The following is a 17,262-nucleotide window of genomic DNA, read 5'->3' as shown; positions in this document are numbered from 1 at the left end:
AATACAACAGTGGATGTGGAAGACCAGTTAGGAAGCTACTGTGTGTTCTAGATGTGAAATAAGAGTGGTAGTGGAGGCACAGAGAAGTGGACAGATTTGAAAAATGAGTGGATGGCTCTGACTCAGCCTCTAATTCCCAAGCAAGAACAGAGGAGAGGAGAGGAGAGGACATATTTGTTTCTCAGGGTTGCTGTCTTTGGTCGTGGAACCATATGTCTGGAGAGCTCTGGTTCCTGCTACTCTTTCACCCCATAAGAGGAAATCCCTGAACATCATGCCTTTCCCTCTCAGCTGCCCTCCTGGGCAGCAGCTGGCTTCATTTGGGGAAGCCAGTGGCCACCCCAGGCCCCTACCCCACCCTTCTAGGCAGGATCTGCGCCCAGCACTGCATTCATCCATCTGGCCTGACATACATCAGTGTCAATCCTGGCTGCAAAAGCAATATTTATAAATCACGTTTCCAAACTGGCTACAAATTTGTACAAAGAAACAGATGGGTTGGGGTAGCCGTTTGTCAACTGGGATATTTATATGGTGAGGAGGAGGGGGCTTGGCACACCGTGGGAGGGGCCGGGGGACTGGAGGAGGAGCCCTTTCCTGGCAGTGCCGGCCTCAGCACGCTGCTGCCGGCCTTGCTCCCAGGGCTTGTACGCAGCTGGTCACGCCGGATGGGAGCCCTGGTGGCCAACCCAGCCCCCAGCCCCCATCCCCCGTCAAAGAGAGGCAGCTGGGGCAGAACCTCAGGCCCCTCGGGTTGGAAAGATTGTGAACTTGGTGAGGTCAGTCCAGGGCTATTTGTGTCTCCGGCGCTCAGCTTGGGGTACCACTGCCATAGTGAGCAATCAGGGCAGCACTAGTCGTTAAAAGTTCTTAAAATACTGAACTACTTCCAAAGAGGTTTAAATAGCCATGGCTCTGAGTCCCCCAAGTCCTTCCCTGCTGCCTCAGCCTCTCCCTCAAGCACACCCCCAACTTTAACACGATCAAGTCGCTAAGGGGCTCAAGCCTGGCTCAGCAGAGGCTCCACGGTCCTACTCCAGATTATTTATGACCAGGGTCCTTTCTGACTGATTATCTGAGCTGCACTGGTTGTCAAATATTTTTAATATTACTCCTGGAAATACAGATGGGTCTGGCTTCAGAAGCCACTGAGGGAAGGGGTGTCAAGGTCTTGGGGGTGATACCAGACCTGGAACAGGATCAGAAGGAACCCACGTGATCTGGCCCCTAGTACCTCTCTGACTGCATCTCCTCCAGTCCTGTCACTCGCTCACCCCAACTATGCAGGTCTTGAACGTCCCAAGCCTGTTCCCACCTCAGGGTCTTTGCATTTGCTGTCTCTTGCACTTGGACCATTCAGCCCCTCACTTCCTTTAGATCCCTACTCACTATTGATTCCTTCAGAGAGGCCTTCCTAGATCACCTTATTTAAAACAGCTTCTACTCTTGCCTTGCTTTATTTCCTCCTGTTTCGTCTAACACGCTTTTGTTTATATGTTTCTCTCTGGCCACGCCGCGTGGCTTGCGGGATCTTAGTTCCCCGATCAGGGATCAAACCCGTGCCCCCTGCAGTGGAAGCTTGGAGTCCTAACCAGTGGACTGCCAGGGAATTCCCTAACACATATTTTTGAATACCTACTATGTGCCAGGCACCCAGGGTCCAGCACTGAATAGAACAAAGTCCAGACTCGTGAAGATTGCATTATTCCTCCCTGCCAGCCACTTACCAACCCCATCATAATATTCATTTGTTTAATTTCTGTTTCCCCTCTCTAGAATATAAACTCCATGAAGGCAGGGATTTTGTCTTGCATGCCGCTGCATTTTCGGGACCTAGAACAGTGCCTGACATGTAGGGACTGTATTTCAATAAATGGTCAACAAATAATTGCTGAATGAAGGAAAGGCCATGTTCTAGGTACTGACAATATACCTCTGTAACCCACATCTCACTGGGACCACCTAGCTGCCTGGCCGGCATCTTCAGCCCCATTTTACAGATGATGAAACTGAGGCAGGCATTAGGGTTGCATAGAAAGCCTTCAACTGAGCCTGGGCTGGGACCCAGGTCCCTCACTCCCAGTTCTTTGACCACCCCGTCCCCCAGTCTACTCCTCAAAGGTTCAGACCTCAACTTCTCACTGAAGGGGAATTTGCAGGGGTGGGTCTCACAATGGGATCAGCTCAGGATGGGAGGGGCAGTTTGCTTTCAAGGTAGCAAGCAGGAAGTACATTGGAACTGAGACAGGTGTGGGTTTGAGTCCCAGCCTCACCACTGACTCCCTATATGACCTGGGTAGGTCCCTTATCCTCTTAGAGTCTCATCACCTGCACAATGTGGGGAGGGGTAAGAAAACCACCTCGCAAGGTGACCGTGAGGATGTAAAGAGAAACGCGAGCGGGATAAAGCACTTTGTAAACGGAGGGGTGGGAGTGTGTGCGTGTGGCTGATTCCAATCTTCACTTAGATCAGGGGCTCTTTCCACCCTGGGTGCTGGGCCACTGCCCCACTCCTCATGGATTCCCTCTCTGTATCTTTCCATCTACCATCCTCTATCCTTGGGAAGCCCTCCTCCACTCAGCCAACCCACCTCCTGCTTGTTCTTCAGGGTCTGGCTCGCAGGCTGGGTAACATCTCCAGCTTGGCTCAGACTTTCTGTGTGACCTTGGACCCACCGCTGGCCCTCTGGGCGCCTCTGTAATATGGGAAGGGATTGGGGAGGCTAAGCCCCTCCCCCCATGGATCCTAGGATTTGGTTGTTCTGAGATAACTCACCTTGGATGTTGAGCAGAGAGAAATGAGGGCTGCTGGGAGCTTCGGGCACCAGGCGGAAGTAGAAGCGGTGCCCGCCCTGGGGCTCGTCTCTGTCTACCACACTGATGGTCTGGATGAGCTGAAGGGTGAGGAGGGGGCAGGGAGCGGAGGTGAGGCCAAGCCCACTCTGGGCTTGAGTAGAGGGTGTCCTGGCCAGTCCTGACAGCGACCCCCAGTCCCCAGCCCCTCAGTGCTACCTGGCCTGGCTCGGCATCCTCACACACGTCTGCCTCGTAGGGTGTGGCCAGCTCTGGGGGATTGTCGTTCACATCCAGGATTCGGATCCTTAGGGATGCCCGGGATAGCTGGGCATGATTGTCTGTAACAAGAGCACAGCCGTAGGGTGGGAGGCATCAAGTGTGAGATTTAGACAACCCCCCCCCCCCATCTACTGCTAGGACAAGAGTAGGCAGTGAGGTCACACTGAGAGATCTGTGGGCTGATCAAGCTCATATTAGGACCAGGACCAAGGATGTCTGGCTAACTGGGTCATCACCACCACCACCATTGCTATCATCATCACCACCATTAGATCACCACTGTAACCATCACCATTACTGTCACTATTGCCACGACCACCACTGCCATTAGCACTGGTACCACTGGCATCATCACCACAACCTCCATCACCATAATCACCAGTACCACCCCATCACCATCACCAACACCGTCACCATCTCCACCATTACTACCTTCACCATCACCATTACTAATACCACTACTACCATTAAACCATCACCACCATTAGCATTATTATTGCCACCTCTAGCAACATAACTATCAGTACCACCATCACCATCCTCACCACTATCACCATCACCAATGCCATCACCACTCCTTTGTTACCATCACCATTAGATTATCAATACTATCACCATTAGAATTATCGCTGCCGCCACCACCACTGCATTGACTAATACCACCTTCCTCATCTCTACCATCATCACAAACACTAAGGCCATCACTCTCACCACCCTTACCACCACCATCACCCCCCTGTGGCCACCATCATCAATATTACCACCATCATCACCAATCATTCACTATCTCCACCATCTCCACCACAACTTCCATTACCAGCCCCACCAATACACCATGACCTCCGCCATCATCACCCACATCACTATCACATCACCACCCCCCACTCCCACCTCCAACAACACTACAATCAACATTGCCATCTCCATTCCATCACCGTGGAGTGCACAGATTTCTCCTGGAGTATCCGTATCCATTATTTCAGGTATCCTTGCAGAAATCCTATGGTTTGGTACAATTTCTATCCCCATACTGCATAAGGGAAACTAAAAAACATGCTAAAGTTTAAAGAATTGATCAGCTGACAACTAAAGCTGTCTCTGCTCTTTTAAGACCTGATCATGAGAGGGCAAGACAAGTCCACTGGAGGTGGGTCTTTGCCAAGGTCCTCAGCAAAGCCACAAAGTCCCCACTCCTCCAACTGCAATGTCTTTGAGGTCAAGGCCTCTGTTGTATTAACCCCTGGGTCCCCAGCATTGTGGGATGTGGCATAGAGCTGGTTCTAATAGATTTGTTGAATGAATGAATGAAGCCTGGAAACATTTAGACAGAAAGAGTCTTGAATTTCAGGCATGGCTCTGTCTCTGACACAGTGTTTGACCCGCTCTGGTATCAGTTTCCACACCTGGAAAATGAACAGCGCATAGAGATTAAGAGCAAGGACTTGGGAGCCAAGTGGTTCCAATCTCAACTCTGTCACTTAGTAGCTGTGTGATCCATGCCAGGTCACTTGAGCTCTCTGTGCCTCAGTTTTCTTACCTACAAAATGGAGCTACTAGTAACAGGTTGGTTAAGAGGACAAATTGAGTTAATAGGTGCAAAGCACTTAAAACTGTGTACATAGCACATAAGTGTTACATAAGGATTTGTTAAATCAACAGATATCCTTGAATGACACTCAGTGACCCTAGGCTGTTGGGATACCTCATCCGAGAAGCACCCTGAATGTTGGCCCTTTATAGCCCCCCACCCAGACCCCTGAGTGTTCACTGGTGCCCTGTCCTTGGCTATCTTAGCCATGAGTTCATTACTGACATGTTCTACCCGCCAGTGAAATCAAGGACATCCCCTGGGAGAGGAAACTACCCGCTTCCAAGCGGTGACCTGAAGGCTGGGTCTCTGACCCGGCTGACAGGGAGCTATTTGGGGGCAGCCTGGAAGCTTCCAGGCAGCCAGGAATCCCATGAGTTTTGGGGGCAAGTCGGGGCTGGGCGGCTGCTTCCTTCTCTGAACTCAGGGCCCCACTGGATGCCGACTGCAGCTGCTCCTGTGCTGATAAAAAGAGAAATGGAGATTGGGAGGCAGGTGCAGCCACCTCCTGCGGGGGTCAGGAAAAGGAAGCAGGGGGAGGGGGGGAGTCCTTAATTAACTCAGACCCCGACTCCCCTCTGGAGCTCCCCTTAGGCAGGGGCGCCTTATCTTCTCAGCTCACCCAGATCTGCTGCTTCAGCGATTAGTGGGGGATTTTCTGGGGGTGGGAGATGGCAGTCGTGACTGGGAATGTCGGGTGAGCTGTTATTTTTAAGAGTGTTTTGCCAGAGAACTTAAACAGCCAGCCGGGGGGTGCTTCGGAGGGGAGGTTGAGGTCTGCTGTCAGGATCAGGCACCTCTCTCCCCACTGAGGCAGAAGGAGGGTAGGGGGTGGCCAGGGCCCCTCCCCTGCAGCGGGTGGGGTGTGCAGGGCTGGAGGGAGAGACAGGGTCCTATGGGGCCATGCAGAAGGGGGACCTCAGAGTAGGATAAGATCCTCAGTGGGCAGACACTCTGCTGGAGGGTTGGGTCCACTGCTGGTGAGACCCCCATTATTGTAGCATTCCTCTGGGTTCTGCTGGGCCTCTCCTACCTCTTTTTTCCCCCAGCTTTATTGAGATGTAATTGATATATAACACTGTGTAAGTTTAAGGTGTAAAATAAATGTAGATATTGCAATGTTTGTCACAATAAGATTAGTTAGAACATCCTTACCTTACCGTCTTGCTGTTGTCCTATCTCCTCCTTTCAAATGTCATGGATCACCTCTTGGGAAGGCCCTGAATCCTTTTTGGCGTGAGGATTTGGCAGATCTGAGAGGCAGGGCAGCCGAGAGGTGTGCCTCTACGTCGCCAAAGTTGCCACCTACAGAGCTTATCCCACAGACCCCTGAATTGGGGGCTGGTCTGGACCCCCCAGAGCTTGTGGTCCAGCCCTAAGTCAGCATCCTGTGCTCTTGACATCGCGGCAGTCTTCAACTTGGCTATTAGAATCACCTGGGAAGCCTTTAAAATGTTCGAAGCCCAAGGCTTGGTCATTGATGCTTTTTTTTGGCGGTTCGCGGGCCTCTCACTGTTGTGGCCCCTCCCGTTGCGGAGCACAGGCTCCGGACGCGCAGGGAACCCGTGTCCCCTGCATCGGCAGGCGGACTCTCAACCACTGCGCCACCAGGGAAGCCCGTTGACAGTTTGTTTAACAGCTCCAGGTGAATCTAATATGTATCAATAGCAAGTGTTGCAAACTACTGCCTGGGGTGACTGGCAGGTGCTGGGGGAGGTCCAACCGGGTATCTCGCCTCTGATTGGCTTCCTCCAAACCCCTCCCGATCACAGTTAGCATCATTTGTAATAATTGATAATAATGCGTAATTTTTACCAACTTAAATGTTTCTAGTATAAAATAAGAAATCCATCAATTAATTAACATTCCTCTTTGTGCAGGATTTTCCAATTTATAACAAACTTTCTTATCTATGACATCATTGGACCCTCAAAACAACCCATAAAGGAGGTCTTGTTAAAACCATTTTTTTTTAAATTTAATTTTTGGCCGCGCCACACAGCTTGCAGGATCTTAATTCCCCGACCAGGGATCGAACCGGGGCCCCGGCAGTGAAAGCACAGAGTCCTAACCACTGCACTGCCAGGGAATTCCCTAAACCCATTTTGTAGATGGAGAAACTGAGGCCCAGAAAGGGGCAAGACTTTGTCTAAAGCCACAGGCAAGTCAGTGGCAGAACTGAGGTTGGGTCCTAGGTCTCCCGACTCTTAAGTCCAGTGCGTGGTCTAGATGCAATGCCAGTGGGCCCTCCTGCTGCCTGTATATTTGTCCATCCAGACGCAGCTACTGCTCGGACCGAGGCCCAGGCTGACCTCACCCAATGCCCAGTGGCAGGTGCTGTGTCCAGGGGCTGGATCCCCCATGGGTCCCACGCCCCTCCCTTGGCATTTCAGTTCAGCTGACTGACATGCAAATTAGTTTAATTATTTCTTCTTCTAAAATAAATTATATTTTGCAGTAGCTGCAATATGTTGTGTCAGGCAAAATTACATTCAATATTTTTAAACTAATTGATGCAGCCTTGAGGAAGGCTGATTGACAGCCCAGAGCTGAGCAGGCCCGCAGTCTTAACCGATTCCTAAATTAAAATTAAACGTGCTTCAGCCCGGTGCTTCCTCTCTGAGCCGGCTCACCGTTAACCCGGGGAGGTGGCAGGTATAGCCCTGGGGGGCCGAGGGGAAGAGGAGGGTGGGCAATTCCTTGGGTGCCTTGGGAAGAGAGCAGGCTTGGGTGGGAGAGCTGCTGTGCTGTGTGGGCAGGCCCCTTAACCTTTGGGCCTCAGCATCCCTTACGTATAACAGACGGGGGATTGAACCAGGCAATTCGAAACTGAGACTTCTGGTTTTTGCTGACTATTACAGTTTGAGCGCCTCCTTTGTACCAAGAACACTACATTGAACAAGACCGACACGGCCTCTTGGTCTAGTGGCAGGGACAGATATCACTCTAGACTGTGATAAAAGTAGAGAGAAAAAAGTCCAGGACTGTGAGAGTATGAGGCAGGGGTGCCTACCCTGGTGGGGTGCAGGGATTTTTGCCCTGGCATAGGTGACCTTTAAGCTGGGATCCAACTAGGAAGTAATCAGATGAAGGGGATGGGAAGGAAAGTGTGCCCCAGGCAGTAGGAACTGCATGTGCAAAGGTCCTGGGGTGGGAGGGGAGGCTGTAGATAGTAAGATTCTGGATTCCTTCTAAGGAAGACCCCCACCTCCTAGCAGTTCCTAACCTGGGTGTCTGGACCAAACTGGACTTGGAGGGCTAGAGGCCAGTAGGAAGTGTAGGAGGGATGGGGCCTGGCCTGGTGACCCTGTTAGGGAACTCCTAGGGATATGCTCCTGCCAGGACACCAGCAAACACATATCGAGCACCTGCCATGGGCCAGGGTCTGTGCTGCCTCATTTCATCCTGTCCACCGTCGTGGGAGGTAGGGATTTGAATTATTGCCGTTTTGCTGATGAGGAAACTGGCTCAGAAAGGCTAAAGAACTTGCCTGAAGTCTCACAGGGAACCATCAATGGAACCTGGGTCTGGGTCCAAAAGGGGAGTTTTAACCATCCAATGGTACTGCCTTTCTGACCATCTTCAGCTGCCAGAATCCGACTTGCCTCAAGGCCCCAAACAAATGTCTCTGCCTGCTCCAGGAAGCCTTCCTTGACTGCCCTAGTCCTGGGAAATCAGACTATATGCCCAAGACCTACATGCCCGTAAGGCCCTTGTGATCTTCCTCCCTGGCCTCGTCCCTCACCTGGCTCTCCCCTTCCGTCTGCTCCAGGTTTCCTCCTTTCCCTCCTTCAGATCTTTGCCCAGATGTCTTCCCAGAGAGACCTCCCCTGATGACCTTATTTAAATTTGTTCCTTGTCATCCCACCAGCTACCCACTTCCCTGCTCTACTTTTCTCCACAGCACTTATCCAACACCCGCTATATTTTTACTCACTTAACTTGCCCATCATCTATCTCCCTCACCAGAAAGTAAGCAGAATTTTGGTCTCTTGTGTTTGCTGCTGTATCCACAGCCCCTCTGTGCATGGCACACAGTAGGTACTTAAAGATTTAGCGAATGAATGGATTTCACTGTCTGTGGCACCCCTGACTATGCTGGGATGCTGTGGAGGTGACGACAGGGAGAGACTGAGACCTCTGGATGGACTAATTCTGTGAGGGTTTCATGCTCCCCCCGCCCAGATCCCACCATCTAGGGAGCAGTCAAGCTGTGTGACCCTCTTCCTGCCTCTCTCTCTGGACCAAGCTTTTCTCATTTGTGAAACAAATGGAGCTGGACTCTGAAGTTCTCCTTGGCTGTCACAGAGAAAGAGAGAAGTGGGGTCACAAGAGCAGGAGTGGGAAGGAGAGTGAGAAGTGGGGAGAGGGGGGAGGAAGGGGGGCAGAGAGGTGGGGGGCAGCTGGAAGGTACCTCCTTGCAGTGGTGCAAGGGTGGGAGGACCAGAGCCTGGACCCTCTTCTCTACCGTCCCCTCAGCGCCTCCCTCCTCTCGAGGGAATTAAATTGCATCCAAACACCAGGCTCTGATTAGCGCTGGCCAGCTGGGCAGGAAGATTTATCATCCCAATTACGAGCTGGCCAAGACAGGCAGGACGTCGAGGGGGGCTGGGTGAGCAGGTGGGAGTGTGCCCGGCGGAGGGGGGTGTCAGGGCTGCCAGAGGCGGTCGCCTTGCACTCCCTGCCCCGTGCCCACTCACCTCCATTGGGAGCATGAGGTTAGGGTGCCCTTCTCTGTTTCTTTGATTATCTGTTTGGCGTCCAAGTGGAGATTGGAGGTTTGACCTTATTGGGGTGGGGATGTTTGGTCCTCCGTAGGGTGCTGGAGGACTTCTGGGTAAAACAGGGGCCCTGGCATTGGGGGGTGGGGTGGGAGAAAGTTTTCCTCCCTAGGGCTAGGCTGGTCCTGATACTCTGGGCTGTCTTATGAGACTCCATGGACATCACAAAAATCTTTGTTCCTGGTGGCATCTGTTAAGTACACAGGTGGCACAGGATCCCGGGAGTTACCCAATCCAAGAGGAACCCAGGCCTCATTTCCACACTTCTGGTGACGGGGAGCTCACTGCCTTACGAAGCAAGCCCTTCCGTGCAGGGCTGTGCCAGGCCTCTTCCCCAGATGGCACCACAGTCAGCCTCCCTGGTACTTCCTCCTGCCCGTCCCCACCCTGCCCTGTACCCTCAGCACATGTCCAAGCCCGAGTCTTCCCGACAGCCTCCCGTCTGTTGCCTGCTCCAGGCTGCCCCCATCCCGTCCACCCTCCCCCAGCAGCCCGAGTGACTGCTGCGGACTGCACAGCTGACCATCTTCCTCTTCTGCTCTAAAACCTGCACTGGCTCCCTGTCGTCTCCAGGAGATGCCCGGCTGCTCACAGAACATCCGAGGTCCTTCCTGTAGAGGCCCAGTGAGCTTCCGCACACTCACCTCACCCCACCTACTCCAGCCATTATCTGGCTCCAGCCTCTGGCCACGCCCAGTCTCTCCATTCTCAGAATGGACAGGGGTCTTTCTGCCGGCCTAGCCTCCAGGCCTGAGCATGTGGGGCTCTTTCTGCTGGGAGCTCCCAAACCCCCTTTCCTTAGCCTTTGAGACCCAACTCAAATGTCCCCTCCTCTGGGGAAGTCTCTTGCTGTCTCCTGTAGGGAGGCAAGTCCCTGGCTACACCTCCTGAATGCCCACCTCCCTCTTCCTTGCACTCTGCGTTGCCACTGACAGTTGACGTGTCTCTCTCTGCCCACCCGTGAACTCCTGAGGTCAGTGGCCAAGACTTTTTATCACCAGATCCCAGTGCCCAGAGCAGGTGGGTGACAAGAGGCCCTCAGCAGACACTTTATATAAAGCATTCAGCACAATATCTGGTATACTGTGAGCTTCAAATAAATAGAAGCCACTGTTATTAATAGTTAACAATACAGTTATTATCCTTATAGCTATCCAATACGGTACCATTTAATAGATGAGAAAACTAAGGCAAGAAGAGGGGAAACGACTGCCCAAACTCACAGCCGGAGCCATGCCACTAGAACCAGTTTTTCTCCATCATGTCGCCCTGCCTTCCTAACTGGGTGGGCAAGCCCATTTATCTATCCATTCGGGAAATGTTTATACACACCTACTAAGTGCCAGATACACATGAGACCCTGCCCTCACGGAAGGTATTGTTTCCTGGGGAAGAGAGATTAACAAAGCATGCACACAAATGCACATATAAATCATAAAGTGTGCTTTGCGGTATAAGGAAAAAACCAGGGGGCTGTAAAACCGTGACTTGTCCTGGGGTGACCCAGATGGGGAAGCTCTAGCTAATCTGCTTAACTCTTTGCTGTCCGGGGCGGCTAGAGCCCACCCCTCCGGACCAGCTTAGGGCCTGGAAGAGGGGGCCGGATGCAGCCCCCCGGCACCGCCCACTCCAGCACTGGCTTTCCAAGTCTCCCCCTCCATCCCGCCATCTCTTTGAAGACTGTCCCTTTACAACTGCCCTTTCCACTGAAGGATTCAGACACAAATTGTGCTTTAAATTCAATAACGGTCATTAATATTTCATGATTACAAAACGTTAAAGATAATGTCAGTGGAAGGAGCTTCTGCATGGGCAGAATGGATGACTCAGAAGTTTGGGGCGGGGGGGGGGGAGCGGGCATACTAAGTGGTTCGGGAGTCTTTGAGGTAATCTGGTGTGACAGGTGGCGGCTCCCGGCTGAGCGCTGCATCCTCCGAGGTGCTGGCAAAGCTCAGCGGCTGTGTATAAATATTTTCCCTCCGATTCTTGTCACCTCGTGTTTGTTACACCCAGAGCAGGCGGGGCACCGTGACCCCACCACCATCCCCTGTTTCTGAGGAAGCCAAAGGGATGCTTCAGCAGGAAGACACGGGTGTTGCACTTGGGGGCCCGGCTGGCTGCTGGGAGCCCCGGCCCTGCGTGGACTCGCTCTGTGACTCCGGGCCATCGCTGTTCCTTCCTGAGCCTCTATTTCCTTGGCTGTAAAGTGGGGATAATAATTTGTCCTTGTCTCACAGAGATGGCAAGAAGCCGGCGTGGGTGGATTATTTGCAACACTCCTGGCTTCGTGCCTGGTACCAAAGACATATGACTTGAGGGGCATCTGGGTGACAGCGGGCTGTGCAGTCGGACAGGCTCGCGCTGGGAATTTGGACAAATGACTTCACCTCTCTTAGTTTCCTCATCCACGCACGGGGGATAACGGCAGAATCAACACCTGATAGGTGGCAAGATTCAATGAGCACAGCATTGTAAAGTGCCTGGCACAGAGCTGGTGCTGAAGCCGAGTGCACAGAGTCGAGATCGATAGATACCATGAACTGAGAGCTAAGTACTAGGCTAAGTCCTTTCCATGTATTATCCTACTTAATCCTCCCACCAGCACTGTGAAGTGGGAACCATTCATTTTCCCATTGATTAATATCCTTGGTGAGGGTTGGGCAGGGGTTGTGAATTGCAGTTCAGAGGGGAGTGATCTCTAGCCCAGCGACCAGTCCCTTCCTTGCAGAGACTCATCTCCTTCCCCAGCTCAGTTGCTGGGGAGGGTTGGGGGTTGGGGTAGGGTCCCGAGAGCAGAGTACCGGGAAAAGGGAGGCCACGTAGCAAAGCTGCAGAGGAAACCAGGAACACTTGGTCCAAATCCCAGTTCTGCCACCGCACGTCCTTGGACAAATCTCCTAATGATCTGAGCCTCGATTTTCCCATCAGTAAAATGGGTGCGGCTCTGTAACAGATCATGATCAATAAAGTACGTGCTAGGAAGCATGGAGCTCAGTAGCTATTAGGTAAACATTGTAAAATGTTTGTGGGGGAGAGTCCCCCGGACACGCTCTCTCCTGTGAAATGGCAGCGCTGCAGACTTCGTATGTGGCTCTAGCTGCTTTCTGAAAGAGACTCACTGGGTAGAAGCACAATGCTTAACCCCAGAACGGGCTTGCTAGTGGTGGGCCTTTGGGCAGTGTGACAGCTGGTAGAGGAGATGTATCTGTGGGTAGGGAGAGGAGGCATCTCTGCCCAGCAGCTGGGCCAGTCCCCATGGTTGCCCAAGGGGCAGGTTCGGGGAGGTAAGGAGGGTGAGCTGTCTTCCTTCCAGTCCAGCCACCACTTCCTCTCCAGCCACCTTTGTTATCTCCCTTTCATGCGGTGGAGAAGTGGATTAAAAGGCTCGGGAGCAGCAGGCACTGAGGTTTGAGCCAGCATTGTATTTTCTTTTAAACCGAAGTTGAAAGAGACGAAGGAAACTTCAGCCTAGGGACTTCCTTGTCTGGAATGGGCTGGTGGCGCCTGGGAAGTGGGAGGCACCAGCAGGCGGAGGAGGAGGGAGGCCACCAGGAGGCCTCGAAGTGGCAGGAGGGGCCTGGGGCTGAGGTATGCAGAGGGGAGTTTGAACGGCGCCCACCCCACCCAAGGCTCAGAGACTCTGAGTATTCCTGTTGTCACCACTGCTTCCTGGAGGCTTTGCTGGCTCCTGAGACCTGGCGAGCTGACAGGGTGGGGGAGCTTGCAGAGCAGGTCCAGGCAGGGGCAGTGGCAAGTGTTGCTGTGGTTGTGGAGGAGGCCTAGAACTGCCCTGTCCCCACTCCTGGGTGGCGTGACCCTCCATGCTCTTAGCTCCTCCTCCACGGCCTGACTTGTCTGGCCCCCATGTCCCAGGGCCCCCTCTTTCTCTCTCAGCTCACACTCCTCCCCAGCTGTGCCAAATTGCATGTCTCTCTCTCTCTCTCTCTCTCTCTCTCACACACACACACACACACACACACACACACACACACACACTTCCAGAAACTCAGGCCAAGCACCTTGGAGTCATCCTTTGACCCCTCTCTATCTCTCCTCTGTACCATCCCATCAGCAGGTCCTGCGGGCTCTGTCTTCAGTCTGTTTCCCAAAGCTGACCACGTCTCACCATTAACATGGCTAATCATCCTGGGCCAGGCCACTGTCTCATCTTCTGGGCACTGTCGCATGTAACTTCTGGCTGAGCCCCTGTTCCCCCTCCACGCCCCCGCCCCCGCCTCGGAGCTCCCGGTCTATTCGCAATGCAGCAGCCAGAGGTATCATGTCAGGCAACCTCCCTCCTCTACTCAACACCCCCCCAGTGACTCCCACCTCATTTGGAGTCAAGTCCAAAAACCTTGCAATGGCTGACCACTTTGCCCTTCACCAACCACACTGTCCTCCTTGCTGTTCCTCCAACGCTAGGCAAACTGCTACCTCAGGCCCTTTGCACTGGCTGTTCCCTCTCCTTGGAACACTCTTCCCTCTGACGGCGGCAGAGCTCAGAGGGAGCTTACTGAGCTCTCTGTTGAAATGTCTCCTTTTCAGAGAGGCCTTCCCCTAAGAGAAACAATCCCCTCCCGATCCCCTTCCTCTGCTTCCTTCTTTCTCAGTTTCTTGTTAGCACTTAGCACTTAGCATCAGCTGACATGCGTACACCCTTCCTCTCAGTTTGTTGGTGGTCTAACTCTACCCCATGGAGAAAGGAGTTCTTCTATCTTGTTCAGGGCTGTATCCCCAGCCTCTAAAAAAGGGATTGGTGTGTAGTAGGTGCTCAATAAATGCTGAGGTAAGAAAGCCAGACCCAAGACTGGCCCTCATTTTTTGGCTTGGGAGCCTTCCCAGATCCTTGTTCCTGCGGGTCAGCTTTTGCTGACCACTCCCCCACCCTAGCTTTGCCCAGTTTCTTACTCTTTGCCCCGCCCCCAGCCTTTGGCCCCTCCCCCCTGGGCTTTGCCCCGCCCCAGCTCCAGCCCTCAGCCATCGCCCCTCCCTCCCATATGCGCCACGCCCCCTGGCTCACCCGCCTCCATGGCCAGCACAGTGATGTTGTGCCAGCCGGCAGTCTCTCGGTCCAGCCCCTTGCCGGTTACGATGGCGCCCGTGTCCGCATCGATATCAAAAATCTGGTCCAAATCTGAGTCACGGTCAATGGCGTACCTGAGGGAGGCAGGGCGGGGCTGATTGAAGGTGGCCTGGCGCCAGTGGAGCCTGTGCCCATGTCCCTCCACCCTACCCCCAAAGAGGAACCACCTGCCTGGGAGACACAAGAAGCAGAGGAGTGGAAATGGATCTGAGTTTGCATCTCAGCTGCACTGGGTACCTGCCATGTGTCCATGGGCAACCCTCAAGCTTTCTGAGCCTCAGTTTCCTCAGCTGGGTAATGGGGCTAATGATTTGCGTCCCACGGTCGTTGTGAGGGCTGGAAGAAGGCAAAGGGCCCAGCATAGAGTTAGCACCCGCGGGATATTTGATTCTTATCTTTCCGTAAGAGGTGACCCTAGAGTTGGGCTTGAGAAAGGGACAGGACGGCATTTCAGGCAGGGGGAACAGAAGCTGCAAAGGGCGGTGAGAATTACTTAGGGAATGGCTTATGGTGCAAAAACGCCCAGAACTGGGAAGTGGGGAGGAGGAGGCATCAGAACAGGCAGAGTGCAGAATTCAGGGGGCTGAGCGTCCTGGGGCGCCAAGGGGGATTTTGAGCAGGAGAGAGTGGGTTGACTCTGTCGCTCTGAGGCTCTCCGGAGGCCCCAGACAGGGCACACGGGCTGAGCGGAGGCGGCGGGAAGGGATCTGGGGGGATGGCCGCCGGCCCCTCCCCGCCAGCTTAGCATGCCCGTGCTAATCTGCGGCTTTTTCGTTGCCGCGTGAAAAAGCCCTTTGTTCCGCCTTCTTCCCCGGCCTTTGTGCGGCTACTCCAGGCCTGAAAGGCCCGTGTCCAACACATGTCTCGGGAGGCGGCGGCCCAGAGAGGCCCCGCCAGCTCTCTCCGCCGCTTCCCGGCGCTGATAACGCGGGAGGGGGCGCCGCCAGGCTGCACGGCCGACGAAGGCCCCTAATGCCTAGCAAGGGCTCTTTGTGAAGCGGGGACAAAGGAGCGTGGTGGGGTGGGGCTCCGCCCCAGCGGGGCGCCCCTCCCACTTCCACCAGCAGAAGGAAAGGGGCCCTTCCCCCATCTTCCAGAGCGGGGAAACTGAGGATACAAGAAACACCCTCTGTGGGAACCCGAAGCCCTGAGATGACCCTTCAGTGGGGCCTTGGCTGCATTACCAAACCTCTCTGGGCCTCAGTTTCCTCATCTGTTGAATGGGGATAATGATGTCCAGTGGGACTGCACAGATCTGGGAGCAGCTGGAGCTGGCTTTGAATCCTCTGCTTCTTATTCCACCTGTGTGACCTTGGACAAGTCACTGGACCTCTTTGGCCTCTGTTTGGTTGTCTGGAAAATAGGGTGATTCATACTCACCTCACACTGGTGTGGGTTAGAGGAGGTAATTCATGGAACTGGGCAGAGGTGACAGCCCTTATTTTCATAGTCACTGTTGTAGTGGAAGTGGAGGCTCATGTCAAACTGAAAAGGCCTGGGCACGTGGGTGTAGTGGGCATCTCCTGAGTCCCTAGTTTATTGCCCCTTCCTGTCCCTAAGCTGCTAAGCCTATATTCTCCTTGGCCCTGATCAGCCTGGGTCCTCCTGACCTGGGTGAAAGTGTGTGGGGAGGTTCAGATCCAAGATGACAATTCCTCTCACCGGTATAGCTCCTAGCTGTTTGTAGCTTACTTTTCCTCCAGCCATCCCTCCCTTCGTTCCTTTACGCCTAAACATTAACTGAGTGCCTTCTCTGTGCTGCTATGTGCTAAGCCCTGGGGATAAAATGGCAAACAAGACAGACAATGTCCATCCCTGCCTGGCATCTTGTGAGGCTGATGTGATCTCACCCCATTTTGCAGATGGAGACACTGAGGCTCAGAGAGGAAACTTGCCAAGCTTAGGGCTGCCAAGTATGGTTGTGCAGGTTGTGCCCTGCACAGAGTTAACAGGCGGAAGAGGGGGGTGGGGGTGAAGTCCAGCCAGTGTTCCGCTTGCCCAGCCATGTGTCCTAGCCCAGGGAGCATCTTCTCAAAAGGCGACGTTTTTCTTATTTACGAAAGGTGCCATATGGGCTAGTGATAACCCCGCCCAAGGTTGCACAGGGACTGTCACAGAATTGGAATCTGTACCCCAATATGGGCCTCTACACCCAGAGTTCTTTCTAGCGCACTGAACCATCCAAAGTGGCAATGCATGGAGTCTCAGGTTGCCTTTGCCCTGAGCCTGGCCTGTCGGATGTTTGGGTCCAAAGGAGGTAGAACCAGACTCTGAGTAGCGTCAGCTCAGCTGGAAGGAACGTGGAGACCTCCTCCTGATTTTACAGGTGGGAGAAGTGAGTCCAGGAGAGAGCCAGGGGCATGACCTTGCCTTGGGCTCCTGATCACCTGGTCAGGGCTGGGCGTGAGGCCGGGCTGGTGGGAGGATGCCCACTGCCTTCTTGTTTCTCCTCCCCTCTCGGCTCAGACCTGTTTACTCTCTTCTCCCTCCTCCTCCCAGTTCTTTTTTGTTCCCTCCTGGAGGGGAAGGGGGGCTGGAATCTAAGTGGAGGCAGCTGTTCCCAAGGCCATGGGGCAGGAGCCGCGGGGAGCCTCCGTTAACCAGCTAAAGACTTGGGGCTGCAGGTCAGTGTGGCCGCTGAGCCCAGGTGGCTTTGTTCCAGCTCAGGGAGCCAGCGAGTGAATGGGAGGGAGGGGCGGAGGGCGTGGTGTGTGGCAAGGAGTGTGGCCTGGCAG

At 53.7% G+C, this 17,262-nt stretch overlaps 1 protein-coding gene across 2 annotated transcripts in view; it reads right to left on the bottom strand.

Moving 5' to 3' along the window:
- CDH22 (cadherin 22) overlaps window positions 1-17,262 on the bottom strand; it is a 132,122-nt gene that overhangs the window by 12,958 nt on the left and 101,902 nt on the right. For both annotated transcript variants that reach the window (XM_049698851.1, XM_033433841.2), the window contains exons 8-10: window positions 14,465-14,601; window positions 3,013-3,134; window positions 2,777-2,894 (exon numbers count right to left, since the gene is read on the bottom strand). In XM_049698851.1, the coding sequence (XP_049554808.1) occupies window positions 2,777-2,894; window positions 3,013-3,134; window positions 14,465-14,601 (377 nt within the window). The remainder of the gene's footprint in view (window positions 1-2,776; window positions 2,895-3,012; window positions 3,135-14,464; window positions 14,602-17,262) is intronic.

This window comes from Orcinus orca, chromosome 16, assembly GCF_937001465.1.
Source record: "Orcinus orca chromosome 16, mOrcOrc1.1, whole genome shotgun sequence".
NCBI lineage: Eukaryota > Metazoa > Chordata > Mammalia > Artiodactyla > Delphinidae > Orcinus > Orcinus orca.
The sequence above is the reverse complement of the archived record's forward strand: the minus strand, read 5'-3'. Positions and strand labels throughout refer to the sequence as shown.